Source organism: Leptonychotes weddellii, chromosome 13 (assembly GCF_054177405.1).
Source record: "Leptonychotes weddellii isolate Sample4059 chromosome 13, ASM5417740v2, whole genome shotgun sequence".
NCBI lineage: Eukaryota > Metazoa > Chordata > Mammalia > Carnivora > Phocidae > Leptonychotes > Leptonychotes weddellii.
The window spans coordinates 55,083,977-55,100,280 of NC_138381.1; the positions used below are offsets into that span (position 1 = coordinate 55,083,977).

At 41.6% G+C, this 16,304-nt stretch overlaps 1 protein-coding gene across 1 annotated transcript in view; it reads left to right on the plus strand.

The window, feature by feature from the left end:
- The window catches only part of SPIRE1 (spire type actin nucleation factor 1), a 170,636-nt gene extending 157,597 nt beyond the window's left edge, over positions 1-13,039 (plus strand). Inside the window, exons 11-16 of the mRNA XM_081802551.1 lie at positions 1,117-1,365; positions 5,365-5,502; positions 6,079-6,149; positions 6,695-6,722; positions 6,819-6,955; positions 9,647-13,039. Of these exons, the coding sequence (XP_081658677.1) occupies positions 1,117-1,365; positions 5,365-5,502; positions 6,079-6,149; positions 6,695-6,722; positions 6,819-6,955; positions 9,647-9,905 (882 nt within the window). The 3' untranslated portion in view covers positions 9,906-13,039. The remainder of the gene's footprint in view (positions 1-1,116; positions 1,366-5,364; positions 5,503-6,078; positions 6,150-6,694; positions 6,723-6,818; positions 6,956-9,646) is intronic.
- The last annotated feature ends 3,265 nt before the right edge of the window (positions 13,040-16,304 follow it).

Sequence of the window (16,304 nt, forward strand, 5' to 3'; positions counted from 1 at the left end):
GCTGTGAATTGTGCAAGACTTGAATCTCAGATCTGTACCTCTGAAACAAATAATGCCATATATGTTAAGAAAAAAAAAAAAAGAAGAAGATAGCAGGAGGGGAAGAATGAAGGGGGGGAAATCAGAGGGGGAGACGAACCATGAGAAACAATGGACTCTGGAAAACAAACTGAGGGTTCTGGAGGGGAGGGGGGTGGGGGGATGCATTAGCCTGCTGATGGGTATTAAAGAGGGCACGTTCTGCATGGAGCACTGGGTGTTATGCACAAACAATGAATCATGGAACACTACATCTAAAACTAATGATGTAATGTATGGTGATTAACATAACAATAAAAAATTAAAGTTAAAAAAAAAACCAATCTGCAGTCACAGAGAAGAGTCTCAGTGAAAGGCAGTGGGAAAGCACTTCTGTTCAGCACTGGATGGCGTCCAGGTTCCACACGGAACCACAGCTCCCTCGAAGGGCCCAGCGCGCCAGCTGACACAAGGTAACATCCAGGTCAGAGTAGTGACCCTTCTTGCTAATAGCTTGGTTTGGGAAATCCATAAGGTCACACTCATCTTGCAGTAGTGCCCTCTAGCTTGGTAAGTATCATTTTTAAAAGTACGACAATTTAAAACTTTAACTATGTTTAAGAAAACAAGGAATCATTGTGTATTTAGAACCCCTCCACTGAAAATGGCAGAAAGGTCTTCTTAGGTACTCGTTTTTATTTTTACTGTATCTCCCTCCCTTTCCTTAGGATGTTTAAAACGTAATTTTTTTCATTATTTGGTCAAATGATTGAGGATGATTGCCCATCTAAGTGAAAGGCGACTTGTCTTCCAGCACCTTCCCCAGGGGCCGGGGGGCGGGGGGGGCAAGTGCTGCTTGGTGCACGCCGCCACACCCTGCTTTCACAGGCTGGGGGCGGCCGTTCCCAGGACAGCCAAGTTAGGAGCATCTGCTGCGTGAACTCGAGAGTCTCTGGGAATGATTTCCTGGTGTAATTACTGATTTACGCCTATGGGAGCAGACGTGGTGTGGACACACACATGTGGAATCTACCGTTAACGTCCTCAGTGGTGTTTTTGTTTTGGTTTTCTTTCATGCTCTGTAACCACTATTCGTAGGTCACTCATGTTCAGCATTATTTTCTCCTTTTCTTTTCCCCCTGCCATTTTCTTTTTCCCTTATCTATTGTTCAGGTTCCTAGGATAACCAGTGTTTGGCCAAGGACGCCTTTCCGACCACTTTTTTCTACCATACAAACAGCTTCTCTGCTCAGCTCTCATCCTTTTGAAGCAGCCATGTTTGGGGTAGCAGGGGCTATGTATTATCTATGTGAGAGAGCTTTTACCAGCAGGTGGAAATCCTCAAAGGTTGGCCTCTTTCTGCTGGTTCTGGGAATTATTTCACTCTCTCTATCTCTTTGACAGTGATATCGCCACTACTGCAGTCTGGACAATTAACAGCTTAGATGGGCACTTTGCTTCTGGTCGTTGATTCCAGTCTTTTGTAGGATGCATAGAGGACACCATGAGCTCAGCTGAAAGGAAAATGACCTTGAAAGGACAACAGACTCAAAATGCAGCATCAGATTAGAGGGACCTGTGAGTGACCCAGTTATACAGCGGGAGGAATGCCGTCTCCTCTCCATGTGCAGGGGGCACTCCCCGAGAGCCTGAGGGGCGCTCTCCTCTCCGGCCTTCCCGCCATCGCAACAGCATTTGCGCCCTCCCCCAGCTGACAGAGCAGCCTGCTGCCAGGCCACATAGCCACGGGGACTCCCCCACCCATGGAACCATATCATTCCCCGTTTCCCCGCACACCCCACCGTGAGCTCCAAGGGGCTGTGCAACCCTAGGCTCAGAATCTCTCTGTTCCCCACCATCTTTCATAAAGCTGTGTTGTATGGGTCAGTGTTAACGTGGTTTTTATGACAGCCCACTTCTCTGTAGAGATTTTAAGTTTTCCTTTTATTGATGTGGTTATTTTAAATATTTTAAATTTTATGCCTTTCATTATTTTTTAGATTTTCATACAGAATATATTTTTTAAAGAAAGGATAATACCTGCCAAATCCCAGTGAAGTCAGAAGGTCTCGAACTATGCCAAAAGCTTCCCCGGCCCCCAGAGTAGCGCGCGCTGCCGACGAGACTAGCGTTTGCCACTGCTCTGCTGTCCCGCCTCATACAGGCTCCTGGCTCTCCTAGGCCTTTCATTTACTAAACCTACCCTCGGCAAATGAACCAGCAGCTGGCTTCTTTGTTATTCTTTATTACGCATCTTGGTTTGGAGAAGAGACTCTGAATGTAAATGAAATCCATCAAATTCCTTTCTCTTCTTATGTCATGAAACAGAGGATAGATGTCTATTCTTTTTGCCATTTTAGATCTGGCCCTTTGGGTAGTACGTGGTCAGGTGCAGGGATGGCATTTTAACTCCTGTCACTGTTACTGCTATTACCGAAGATCTGCTGGCATTTTCATTTTTATTATCAATCCTCCCCAAACAGAGATCTCTGTATACTAAGGCTATACTATTACTGTAGGCAAAGAGTTCACTTTGAGTTTTAAAGTTGAACTCGAAAAAAGAGAAGAGTAATTAAACTTAACAGGTGCTATTTTAATTTAAATTTGCCTTGGGTTTATTAAAAACTCAAGAAAAAAATGGTGGTTTTGGATAATTTTCAAATATCTGCTACTTACAAAGTTTTTGCTCATTAAAAATACTATATAGAATATGCATATTCCCATTCTCTCTGTGGTTCAGAAACCAGAGTCTACATTATGCTCTATAATTTCTGTGCTCCCTTACTCTGACCCTTCTGAATGGTAAATGTAACCAGAATATTGAACAAAAACTCAGGGATTTTAGTGACATAATACAGAGTAAGTTCTAAAGGCTCATCTGCTCCTTTAGCATATTGGAATCTTTATTAAAACTCTTTCAGATTTAGCTTCCCTTTCCTAAGTTTAGGAGTGAGATTGAAGCACAGGGAAGCAAGGGGATTTTAGAGTCCATGTCTGGCTATGACCGAGTTCAGGGCGTGGGGAGGAGTGACCAAGCCCAGTGTAAAGCTCCTGAGTGCTCCTCACATTTTGGAGCATTAGTATCTCAGCAAGATCTGTTGAGGCTAAGGCTTAATTTGGCTTGGGGGATGTTGAATTAGAATTTTTTTCTCAATTAAAAAAAATAAAAACTAATTCTAGTAACTATTTATTATTTTCTTTCATGTTGCATTAAAGTTTTGTTGTCCTTGGGAAAGCAACAGAATTAAAACATTAGCATTTGACCTGATGGAAATTATTTTATTCAACAGTAATCTGCTTGAAAGTTTAAAAAAGAACAAGAACACACACAAATACAGTTTCTTACTATGTCCTACAAAGTACTGGATTTGCATATGGTTCAAAGCAGTAAGTTGAAAGTATGCTTGACTAAGTCCATTGTGACTTAAGAATGAGAAGAGGGAAGTGTAGAGCCTGTCAGGTCTATTGTGTGTGCTAGGATATCCCTGCAAATAAAAAGGATTCCCATCTACCGGAAATGTTTACCAGCCCTAGTTGTAAAGTTCATTAAACTGGCACCATTTGCCTTCTTCCCACCTGCACAGCACCAAATCTCAGGTGGTGAGTATCTGGTTAGTTGCTAGATTCATACATTAGATTGTTCCCGCTCAGCAGTTTTGTCACATAGTTAGCTGTCAGAAAATGCACCACAGTCACACTCATCACTAATGAATAAAAAAGACCATAGGAAAGCTGCTTATGAAATATGTTAAAAGCTGAGAAAAGCCATCATTCAGACGTGTGCAGCCAACAAAGCTTACCTCATGCACAATTTTAGTGGCCTAACCTTCACACAGGCAGTGCATTGTTCCCATTTGACACTAGGCTATTTTCTCAGGGTGGAGCAAAACAGAGTAGATACTGGACAAGCCAATTTAATCCTGTTATCTTTGAAAGCTTTTCCCATTGAAAGAGAAAATTATGTGATGGTGATTTTTTAAAAAAGTATTTTAGACATCTTAGAGCAAATGATATAATCTTCCTGAACAGACTACCTTCCCACCCTCCAGATACTAAGCTCTTCCTCTTAAAAATTCAATTGCAGGATTTTTACCAAAACATTTTTAAGCAAATTTAACCTTCTTTCAGTCTGCCTGAACAGCAATGATTCTGTACTGATTGTTAGTAAGAAGCAGTTATTCAAACTACTTTTCTTAGTAAATGCTAATGTTTATCAAGTTTGCAACCTAGATTTGTTTTTGTTTTTCTGATTGAAAGACAGAACTGAATGTTAAAACTCCATAAACTGACTGCTTTCATAGTCATGTGCGTTCCCATTTGGCTTGTTTGATTCCAGAATGCCTGTGAGCAATGCTATTGTGTGTGTGTGGGAGTGAATTATAATGTGTTTGCACTGAGAACATTAAGTTTCAGTGTCCCTACACCACAATGGCCCCTGTGAAGCCTGGCAGGGTGAGAATGCATAAGACCATTCTGTCTTTCTCTTAGATCCACCAATCAAGTGCAGAGCCGGATGGGGAGCAGATGGGGGTGAGGCTCTTTTATTCAGTGGGATCAGTTACATCAACATCTTCCTCGGCTGTTTTTAGGGAAACCATTAGCATAAGACAGCCAACATAAATATTTATGGTGAAATTCTTAAGATTTTCTCCACGTCTTTCCAGTGCTGACTGTGTATTCTGCAGTTACTGAAAAGTAATAACAGAAGCCCAGAGAACTGGGGGCAGCCTGTGGAGGTTGTCCCGGTGGTTCCGTGTTCCAGTTCCACTTGCGCCATTAGCGTTTTCCACCATGTGCTGATGTAACTTACCACTAAATAAAGCTTCTCAGTATAAATTACTAACCACATTCTCTTGGCTATTCTGGGTACCACAGACCAGTTTTCTAAATTGTACCAATGTTGATTTGCAGTTTATCTATTAGCATATAGTATAAAACACAACAGGAAGTAAGGTCTTGGCATAATCGTAAGAGCAAACTCACGTCAATTTGGTTTAGAACAAGAAAATTTTCTTCAAGATTTCAGTGCATAGATACATAGCTCTGCTTAATGGAATAGAAACTTGAGGCAAAATATGCACCCAAATGTGAGGAACTTTCCTTTCCTGGAAATTTCAATAGGCTATGATGTTTGACATGGTCCCCAGAAGTTTTCTGCCATCCGTTGTCTTGGTGTGATTAGAAATTTTGTGGTCCCCAGAGTGAGCCAGCTCTGTTCCTGTGTTCATTGGGAAACCTCTTTTCTTCTCTGAAGCTACTAACCAGGTATCTGATCTGAAGGGAAATTGTGCAGTGCCAGAAAAGGGGGGTGGGAGTTTCTTATTCATGTGGAATTTTGAATTTCAGGAGGAATTCTGCTATCCAGTGGAATGCCTAGCTCTCACTGTGGAGGAAGTGATGCATATTCGTCAGGTCCTGGTGAAGGCAGAGCTGGAAAAATACCAACAGTATAAAGATGTCTACACCGCCCTGAAAAAAGGAAAGGTAGAGCTATTTCAAGTTGGTTGATAAGCAGGGTTAGAATGATCTGGTCTCCCGAGGGAGTGGTCTGCTGGCAGCCAGATGGTATAGGACTTGTAGGGGATTTTAGGAGGTAAGAGGCTTATTCTCTAATACACAGTTCTGTTCTGCCTTGTGTACAAAAAAAAAAAGTATTTTTATTTCTCCCTGAGAAATCAAAAACTGGAAGACTTAAAACAACCATAGTAAATAATGGCATACCTTCACACAACTATGTCTGCATTTTAAAGACTTATAAAGAAACTATATCTGAGAAAGAAACTGTCTTAGAACCTTCTTCAGATTGATTCCATGATGGTGAGCCTCTGAGAGCTATGGAATATTACTACCTTTTAAAAGTGGAATTATAAGTAAATAAAGAGTCAAATTATAATTATCACAGAGCCAAACTTGAAAACAGGGTTTCTGAATTCCCTTTTTCCTTCTGTCTGCTAACCTTCCCCATTATATAAATGTAAAGTGTATTTAGACGTGTAAATTAGGAAATTAACTGCTGGCAGTGCTTTTTTCTCCCTTTAAATTTTTTTTTTTTTTTTTTAGCTCTGCTTTTGTTGCCGAACCAGGAGATTTTCCTTCTTCACCTGGTCTTATACCTGTCAGTTCTGTAAGAGGTAAGGTTTTTTGTATTTGATGACCATAGTCAAAGAAACACTGATCGCATTCGTACTTGAATCATTTTCCTACACAGGAACAATATTAGAGATTACCCACCCATTATCAGATTGTGCAGTGCTTGGGAGTTAATAATACTGATTTCTTCAAAAGAATAGAGGAAACAGTTACTTGGAATAAAACCTGGAAAATGCTTCTCTGCATGTATTTCTTTTACATAACTAAGATCACTCTAATAATCATACGTCCAGTTGGAACAGAAAAAAAGTAGATGTGATTGTCATGTGATCCCTGGATAGACAAGTAAGAGAAGCCCAGACAGATATAAGTTGATCCTTTTACAGGAAACAGTGTAAGAATTAAGGTTTACAGATTTGTCTTCTTGGTGATCCACAGTCATATCAATTTGTCACATTCTAGTAGAAAAACCAGAGAGTTTTTGCAGTGTATTATAGAAATTCATAACCACACAGCCATTGGCTTCTCTGACTTTGCAGTCCATCTATGGTATCATGCTGAGTAACCTTTCTGATTTTGTATACAGGCCGGTGTGTTCACAGTGTTGCAAAAAGGTAAGCTAAGCTTGGTGAAATTATAATTTGTGTTAATTTTTAGTAGTCTACCTCTTTAATAGTACTGCTCATTCTCGGTTTTATTTGGGATAATAGATGCGGCTGCCCTCCAAACCATACTCCACTCTTCCCATCTTTTCATTGGGACCTTCTGCCTTGCAAAGAGGGGAAAGTTGCATGAGGCCAGAAAAGCCTGCCACTGGCCACCATCGGCCACTCCGGAGCATTGCCAGGTGAGCAAGGGGCCTGGGACCTCAGAGCATCCTCTGTAAAAGAAGAATATTCCGTTTGAGGACTGCTGACGGGGTAGGGTTTGGGCTCAGCGTGGTTTGGGGTGGCTGGGTGGTTGGTTTTAATATAGTTTTGACTTGCACACAAGTCTCCAAAACTTCCTAAAGGTAACTTGACAAGGGAACATGGCTAGCTGCTTGAAGCATACTTGAATGTCATAATTTTTTTTCTACTTTAGAAATAATTACTTTTGTGTGTCCTTTAAAAGTTTTTTTTTAAATTTAATTTAATTTTATTATGTTAGTCACCATACAGTACATCATTAGTTTTTGATGTAGTGTTCCATGATTCATTGTTTGCGTATAACACCCAGTGCTCCATGCAGAATGTGCCCTCCTTAATACTCATCACCGGGCTAACCCATCCCCCTACCCCCCTCCCCTCTAGAACCCTCAGTTTGTTTCTCGGAGTCCATAGTCTCTCATGGTTCATCTCCCCCTCCGATTCCTGCCCCCTCCATTTTTCCCTTCCTTCTCCTAATGTCCTCCATGCTATTCCTTATGTTTTAGAATCAGCTTGTCTCTTCTACAAAAATTTCTTCTGGGATTTTGATTAGCAACGTATTGAATATAAGTATCAGTCTGGGGAAGAACTGACATCTTAACAATATCTAATCTTCCAATGCCTGAACACTATTTCCCCATTTATTTAATTTTTTAAAAAAATCATTAGTTTTTGATGTGGTGATCCACGATCCATTGTTTTCGTATAACACCCAGTGCTCCATGCAGTACGTGCCCTTCTTAATACCCATCACCAGGCTAACCAATCCCTCCTCCCCACTCCCCTCTAAAACCCTGTTTGTTTCTCAGAGTCCATAGTCTCTCATGGTTCATCTCTCCCTCCGATTCCGCCCCCCTTCATTTTTCCCTTCCTTCTCCTAATGTCCTCCATGCTATTCCTTATGTTCCACAAATAAGTGAAACCATATGATAATTGACTTTCTCTGCTTGACTTATTTCACTTAGCATAATCTCCTCCAGTCCCATCCATGTTGATGTAAAAGTTGGGTATTCATCCTTTCTGATGGCTGAGTACTATTCCATTGTACATATGGACCACATCTTCTTTATCCATTCATCTGTTGAAGGGTATCTCGGCTCTTTCCACAGTTTGGCTATTGCAGACATTGCTGCTGTGAACATTCGGGTGCATATGGCCCTTCTTTTCACTACATCTGTGTCGTTTTTAAAGCTGACCTTGTTTTCAGTGGAGTTGCAAACTTGCACGTAACAGTCTAATCTTTCTTCTTTAGTTTTGAAAGCATATCTGTTTAGTTCTAGGTTTCCAATGGTCTGCCATCACTTTGGCTTATCTTCCTATTGTAAATATGGCAGAAATAAAGCTTTATGCCAAAAGCTTTATGGCAGTTAAAAAACAGTTGCCTGAATATCAGTCCCTCTGCATTTAACGCAGAGTAAGGTTACCGTTGGTCCTTAAGGAAGGACAGGAGGTCACGCCAGCTTGGCTCACACACTCACAGGGCTGAAAAGGTCGGAGTTTTACACACCAGCCTCCCTCGGTTGGGGAGGGAGCCCAGCACTGGTGCTGGGGGCTTGCAGTGCTACTCCTGCGCACCGTGGCTGTGGGCGGTGAGCCAAGGAAGTCTTGAACCCCGCTGGTGACTTGTGCCCGGCACTGCGCCATGATAACCTCTGACTGTGGATTGTCACCTGTGAGCTCAAGGCTGTAGGGCACGTTGTTGTTCCTTTCTGTACCTACTCTAAACTTATATTCCTGTTTGGTTTCACTAAAGTAGTCCATGAATAGATGATTCCTAGTTATTTCAAAAAATTACCCAAAACATTTATTACAATGTTGATCTCGTTAACTCCAGCTCTCTGGAATCCAAATAATTAGTCACCCAAATAGAATTGTTGGGAGAGGGGAAGGTATATTTGATAAATGCAAAAATGCTGAGGAAGCTGGTCTGAAGATAACTTTCCAGGATTAAGACCAATTGACTTCAGTTTACTATAGTCTGCCCTCCTCTCTACAGTTATCTCATGTTCACCAACTCTGACGCGGGGTCCTTGGAGAAAGAACTTAAAGTCCCTTCTGAATTATCAGTAGGACATTAGCAACATGTACTTTGATTTGTTTTTGTTGTTAAAGTCTACTGTAGATCATGTATGGTATTCGGGTGAATAAATATGCTTTTTTTCCCAAAAATTCTGGAAGGGGCACTAAGAGTTTTCAGTATTATTATTTCATTTTTTCTTCCATATTACTATTTCTTACTAAAACATGTTTCCTTTTTTAAAAAAATATTTTGGGGCGCCTGGGTGGCTCAGTTGGTTAAGCGACTGCCTTCGGCTCAGGTCATGATCCTGGAGTCCTGGGATCGAGTCCCGCATCGGGCTCCCTGCTCGGCAGGGAGCCTGCTTCTCCCTCTGACCCTCCCCCCCCTCATGTTCTCTCTATCTCATTCTCTCTCGCAAATAAATAAATAAAATTAAAAAAATATATTTTGAATTTTATTTCCAATTAGAAATTCTTCCTTTGGGAGAACATGAGATGACTCGCCCATTCCATAATGTTTTGGCAACAGATTTACTTTTTCTGCATGTATTCTCTTAGTATTGCAGTAGAACTGTAAGTAACAATATTCTAAACGTTTTGTTTTGTTCCAGGTTCCCGTCCAAATCTAAGTCTGTGGACAAATCCGATGAAGAACTACAGTTTCCCAAAGAGCTGATGGAGGACTGGAGTACTATGGAGGTGTGTGTAGACTGCAAAAAGTTTATTTCGGAAATCATCAGTTCGAGCCGGCGCAGCCTGGTGTTGGCCAACAAAAGAGCCCGATTAAAAAGGAAAACACAGTCCTTCTACATGTCCTCCCCAGGCGCCTCGGAATACTGCCCTTCAGAGAGGACTATCAATGAAATCTGAGCCCGTGCCTTTCAGTTGCTTTGTGTTCCGAGTCGGCACTAGCGCGGGAGAACACTGAGCTGGGCTGTCTCTCCTTGCCGTGGTCTTAGTTAATAGGCTTGAATTTGCATTAGATCAGGTTTTTCCGCATCACGTTGTTCCACAGACTGAATGCTGTGTTCATCTCAATTGATGGTACGTGACAGGTCAGCCAGTTGCTCGTCTGCACCAAGAGAGAACAGTAGTTTGAAACTTGCTTGTGTGTGTGTGTGTGGAGTTGGAGGCCAGAGACTTTTTCCTTAGTTCAGTTCCTTACTGTTCCTCAGATCATTTCCTGACTAAGGCAAAAAGCTTCTCCCGTGAGAAGTCGGCCTCACAACGGTGTCGATGTTCACACAGTTCTAAGCAGTAAGTCATATTGGCATCTCCACCCGACAGTGTTCCTACCTAATGGACACAGTGGCCGGGCCCTGCCACATACCAGGTCCCCGGGGTCGCCGGGCCAGGCTGTGTATCTGCTCACGGCACAAAACCTGGAAGGATTTGCTCCTCTCAAACTGATTTTAAATTATTGTTGCTCTGCGGAGGGACTTCATGCCTGCATTCTAGTACAGAACATCTGGGTAAGCTGTACACCCCAGTGGGGGACCATTTCCTCTGAGCCGCTGTGTTTGCCCTGGTGCCACGGATCAGTGTCTCCTGAGTGGGTGACAGGTTTTCATTCCCTATCTTGAATGTATTATGGTTACCTGTGGTTTTGTAACAGAGGTCTAAGAATTAAAGTTTTGTGGGAGTTTCAGGACAAAAGAAGGCTAAAAGTTTGTCAAGAAGTCGAGTGTATTTTGGTTAACTGTGAGAAGGGTTGTGACAGCGTAGGGTGCCGGCCATTGCCACACTTCGGGGAATGAGCTGGAGCTCATCCGTTTTCAACTGCACGTTCCATAACTTTATAGTCTTAGCCATCACAACTAAATTAAGCCACAATTTGGTACCTGAGGTCTCAAACTGAAATTTATTTATTTTTATAAATGAATTTTAAGGGGAAAAAACATTGTCTAGTTCTTTTAAAATTACAAGAAAATTAACCTGCTGATGGACTTTTTGGATGCTTTTTGCACAAGTTTTCCTTGCAAACGACTGGAGTGAGTAGGGTGGGTTTTTGGTGGAGGTAGGTTGGAGGGTAGCAGTGTACACCTGAAATTTCTCAGCTTGTTTGTCCCATGCTAGGAGCTGTCCTTTGTTATTTTAGTTATGCTTAGAAATGACCAACCAATCAAATTGCCATTGATGTTTGGAAAATCGGTTAATGCACATGCACAAGAGTTTCCTAAAAGCTATAGGACACATCTGTAGTCAGCACTGCAACAACAACATTTAATAAAAGGCATGGCAGTCACATTTCATTCCACATCCAAGCATAGTAACATTTCTATATTAGATTAACAGTAATACCTCAAAACTGCTCTGGTAGTAGTTTTTAACGGATTGAAATTTACAATTTAGTAAATGGCTTAAAATTACTTATACTTATGAAATAAACTTTACCAATTGACTAAAATAATGCATGTTAACAGTTCGTCTGTATTTGCATGTAAACATGAGCCACCAGAGAACCCTTCTTCATTTTGCACATGTTTAAATTATTTTAAAGACTCTCCTGTAAGAGATTTAAACATTATATGGGGTGAATCTCATTTATAAAATTTTCCAAGGGACTATTTGGACTCTATACCCCAGATGGTTTGGTGGAAGCCACACACCCTTTGAGGGCCCAAGGTTTGGGCCTCGAAATGACTCCCGGGAGAGGCAATGGTATTTGTGTAGGTACATAGACATGACCCACGATAGTAGGCTTTTTTAAATAATGACTAGTACTGCTATTACTAAAACATAAGAAACTAAGCCCCTAAAATGAGAGTTTCATTCACATTCACAAGGCAGATACCTAGCTCATCTCAATCTTCGGCTTCACTCCTTCAGGTTTGTGATGCTGTCTAGGCTGATTAGGGCATTATGATCACTCTTACCAGAGCATTAGAATGTGAATCCTTCAGCAGCATTAATGAGGTTTGTCAAGTGGGTGGGAGGTCTACATGAGACAGTTCGCAGTGTGAGAGGAAGACACGTGACACGGTTAAAAGTGTAGAAATCGAATTAGCATCACTTTTTATTGCCAAAACAATTTCTTACAATTTCTCCCATATCCATGACATGTACCCAACACCTCAACTAAATTAGGTAATTCCCAGAGAGTAATTCACTAACAGCTTATGGAGCATGGTTTTACCCTTGTTAACCTTAGTCTGAATTTAGGCCTGTCTTCCTCTTCTTAATACTAAAATGACATGCCTTCGCAGTATTCCTTTTTTTCCTGGTTTCCAGCTATTCAGCATTTACACGTGATCCAACAACACCAGATCGGCTAGCTGGTCAGAAGGAGATGTGTCTGAGAGCTCGCGTGCACACCTGAGCAGAGCCCTTGGCGCATCCTCCAGTACCTGCCCCTTTTGTCCCAGACTTCATGAGCTTGCCCTGCTGGGATAGCATTCCTTCCCCACAGCTTACCTTTCTACCAGTGTCAGAGTAGATAAGAATGCTTGTAAATACTGTAATATATTTATTAATATTTGAAAGGCATTCATTCAGTGGACAATGGGAATTAACTCTCCCAGGACAAGTAAAAATGAAATAATTGATATGTACATTGACCTAACAGTCTTACTAGATTTCGCCCATCTTAAGCCTTTCAAATTAAACCAGAAGGTTGTTATGTAGGAGTTTTAAAAATGATCTTACCTTTGAAGAGATGATGTGATTAGCACCGTGAACTCATACCATGAATTTTTTAAGGCTTTTATTTTTCTAACTGTATTAATAAATATAGCAATTGGATTTTCGGGGTCACATAGGAGACATGAAAGTTTTCAATTATGTTGCTATTTGCTAAAGCAAAATGGCAGAAAATTTTGTTCATGCCAGACTGTTCGAAGAGCCATGGAGAAATGTGTACGCTGACTGGACTTTGACCTGGCTTCCTGTGTGTATGAAAGTCAAGGTATCGCTGGCATTCAGGGTGACTTGACGGTACTAAATGTTTTCCATTCAAGTCTTTTATTTTAAAATTTAGGGAAAAATAAAATGGCTTTCCATCATAACTTCTGTGTGGAGTTCCTATTGTAAAATGGTGTTGTCTTTTGGTAACTAGCCGTCAGAAGCCACCTAGGTTAGGAAGGCAAGAGACTTGCATCATCAGAAGTTACGATCAGGTTGAGATCGACACTCTGACAAGGACCACACTAGAAAAATTTTAAAAAGGGGCACCTGGGTGGCTCACTCAGTTAAGTGTTCGACTCTTGAGTTCAGCTCAGGTCATGATCTCAGGGTCGTAGGATCAAGCCCCACGTCAGGCTCTGTGCTCAGCGGGGAGTCTGCTGGAGAGTCCCTCCCTGTCTCTCCCTCTGCCCCTCCCCCAGCTTGTGCTCTCTCTCTTTAACTAATAAATTTTTTTAAAAAAAGGTAAAGAAAAACTTTCATTTATAACAAAAAAAAGAATAAAAAAATTTTTAATGGGGCCACTGACATAACTCTGCTGTGTTACCAAGAAGCCATAACTTCCTCTCGTACCCTCAACAGTGTAGGAGATTAAAATTCTGTAAATGTTTCATCATATAAGAAGTCACATGAGTGGAGACAAATTATGTATAGAAAAATAAAGCTTCTGTGTATTTTTTCTAAACAGAATTCCTCAAGGGATATATTCCTAAAATGTCCCATAAAAAAATTTCCTATTGTAGCACATAACTGCTTGAGGAGAAAATTAGATTAAACCCACAGTGAGCTTAAGGAAGTTCTTACATTTCTGTTAACTAAATATAGCATCATTTAAGATATTTATGTATCATAAATATTACCTGATACTGAGTTTGATACTCATTTACACAAGCTAAATTTGTCAGGCATATTTGAGGGTCTCCTTGCACTGAAGTGTCCCTGTGAGGTATCTATAACAAGACATTTGTGTGTGTGTCCGGCTCATGATCCAGTGTTCACTGACTTGCTCAGTCCAAGTCAGAGTCCTTGCCTCGTGCCTCCTGGACGCCCGCGGTACAGAAAACTTGGACACCACAAAGAGGAAAGCTTTGGGTAACCTTTCTAACTGTGTCTTTTTCCTTCCCAGCTTCAGTGCAGGAAGGTAGTTGTAAGTCATTGCAGTCTAGCATTTCATAAAGAGAACTGTGCTTGCTTAGTTGCACATATGATGTGTTTAGAGACTCTAGTTCTCGTCTGTGTGCAGAATGTGCAGACACACACACAGGTTCATTATAATGTTCATACAGGGTATGCTCCTACTCCCATGTCAGCCAAAGGCCCATGTCAAAAAACCTCCTTTATCCACCCAAAAAGTTGAGGAGCTAAGAACCTACTTAATAATAAACTCTGCCTACATAAAAATGTTCAGGTGCAATTACCTGGCAAACTGAATTTGTACTATTATTCTGGTGCATTCCATTAAAATGTATATGATGGATAATTTATGTATTTAGACTAGATCTTACTATGCAAACAATTCTGCAGCTCTCTTTCTGCTGACAGCAAAATCCGAGCCACTGCGGCCTTATTGAAGCAGTGGAAATAAAAGAGCTTCAGAACTGACAAGACAACGCTCTTGAAAAGTGGGACATCAAAAGTTCCTTTACGTCCTGCAGCTTAAGAACTGAAGAATCCTCTGGATGTTTAAACTTAACGCCATGTTCAGTACAACTCAGTGCTCAGATTTCTTTTGCTGCCCAGAGGGCCTGACCCTGTGGGTCCTGCACTAGGAATGCTCTCACAAGCTGCACTAACAAATCTCCTCATCTATGGATTGAAAAAAAGGGGGAACTCCCTTGTCTTGGGTGTGGCTGGCAAGGAGGGACAACCTTGAGCAAGCTTGCTCACTTAAAGTTTGCCCTTCTATAGATTCTTTGCTTTGGTATTCCCTTGTGACTGTGGAATTGTCGTCAGTCCCATTCCCTAGGGTGACACAGCAGAGGACGTCACATCCCAACTCCTGGCAGGAGCAGCAGTGTTGGGAAGAGTGGAAATGCCAAAGACGAATGAGGATTCCTGTAGAGCTACCCTGAATATCAAGTTCCTGAGCAAGCGTGGTGTGAAAGCTGCAGGGAAGCATGTGGGAGAAGGAAGGCTCTGCACAGGCAAATCCGAACAATGTAGCTGTGTTAGAGCTTATAGAGCCCATGGTGTAGACAAGAAACAGAATCACTTCTACTCTTAAAGGGAAGAAATTCTGATCTTCGACATCCCAAAGAGAAAAGAAGCCTAAGAAGATTCCAGCTTGCCCACCAAGGAAGGGGACGTGACTTGAGATAACAAGCCCGGAGTCATCCTAGCACACTCCCAAAGTCATTTCAGAAGTCAGATTCACAGAATATAAACTTGGACTGGCACTCCAGCCCCCAAGTGACTCCTATGACAGCCTGAAATAGTCCCCCAGGTGGAGCCAATGGCAGGCACACCTCACAGCAAGAACTGGACCTTTCTCTGGCCCAACCCTAGCAAAAGGGATTTTTCTGGACCCGTGAGCCTTCGTTCTGATGTCTGAAACAAACTAGTCTGTAGTCAGCGAAGCGGATTGTTTCAGCAGTACCGGGTTTCAAGTATCTGAAATGGTTCTTACTTAACTGTGCTCCAGACAGCAGAACAGCTATCAGACACTGAGAAAGTTCCTTCACATTTCTGGATTTCAGTTTCCTCCATTTTAAAGCAAGAGTGTTGGACGAGGTGATCTCTCAGGTCACTCTTTAACCAGGAAGAAGCATCAACACGCCGGATCGAACAGCCAGTACTGCATGGCTACCAACCAGTGAATTGCTGAGAGCCTGAGCCAATCGTAACAAGAAATTGAGACAAATCTTTGTGCATCCAAGCCAGCCCTTTCATTAAAGTGAAGTGTGAAATGACTGGTACTTTCCAGACGACACTTGTATTGATGACAAACCTGATTATGTGTATTACACAAACACAAGAAGAAGTGTAAAACGTGCTGCATCCGTTTGAAACTTGGGGAGGCAAAGACAAAAATGCAGCTTTACTAATTGCTATAAAGAATCCGAGTCCTTGCGTGTCAGTTACACCTCATCGTAAAAAAAAAAAAAAATCCTGAGTAGATATCCCAAAATTAAAAAAAATTTCAGAAAGATGAGTTGATACATATTAAAAACAGGCACAAAAAACCCAGCATTTTACATCAACAACATCTGGTTACTGATGGTTCATCTCCCAACACTATGCAATGGGAAGACCTTGTCAGACCTGGTAAGTCTTTGATCCCACGGTGTGATGTGTATTCCTGTCAGACGTAAAGAGAAGCAGGTAGCCGTAGGGGCAACTACTTATAACAGACTATCTTCATTGCATTTA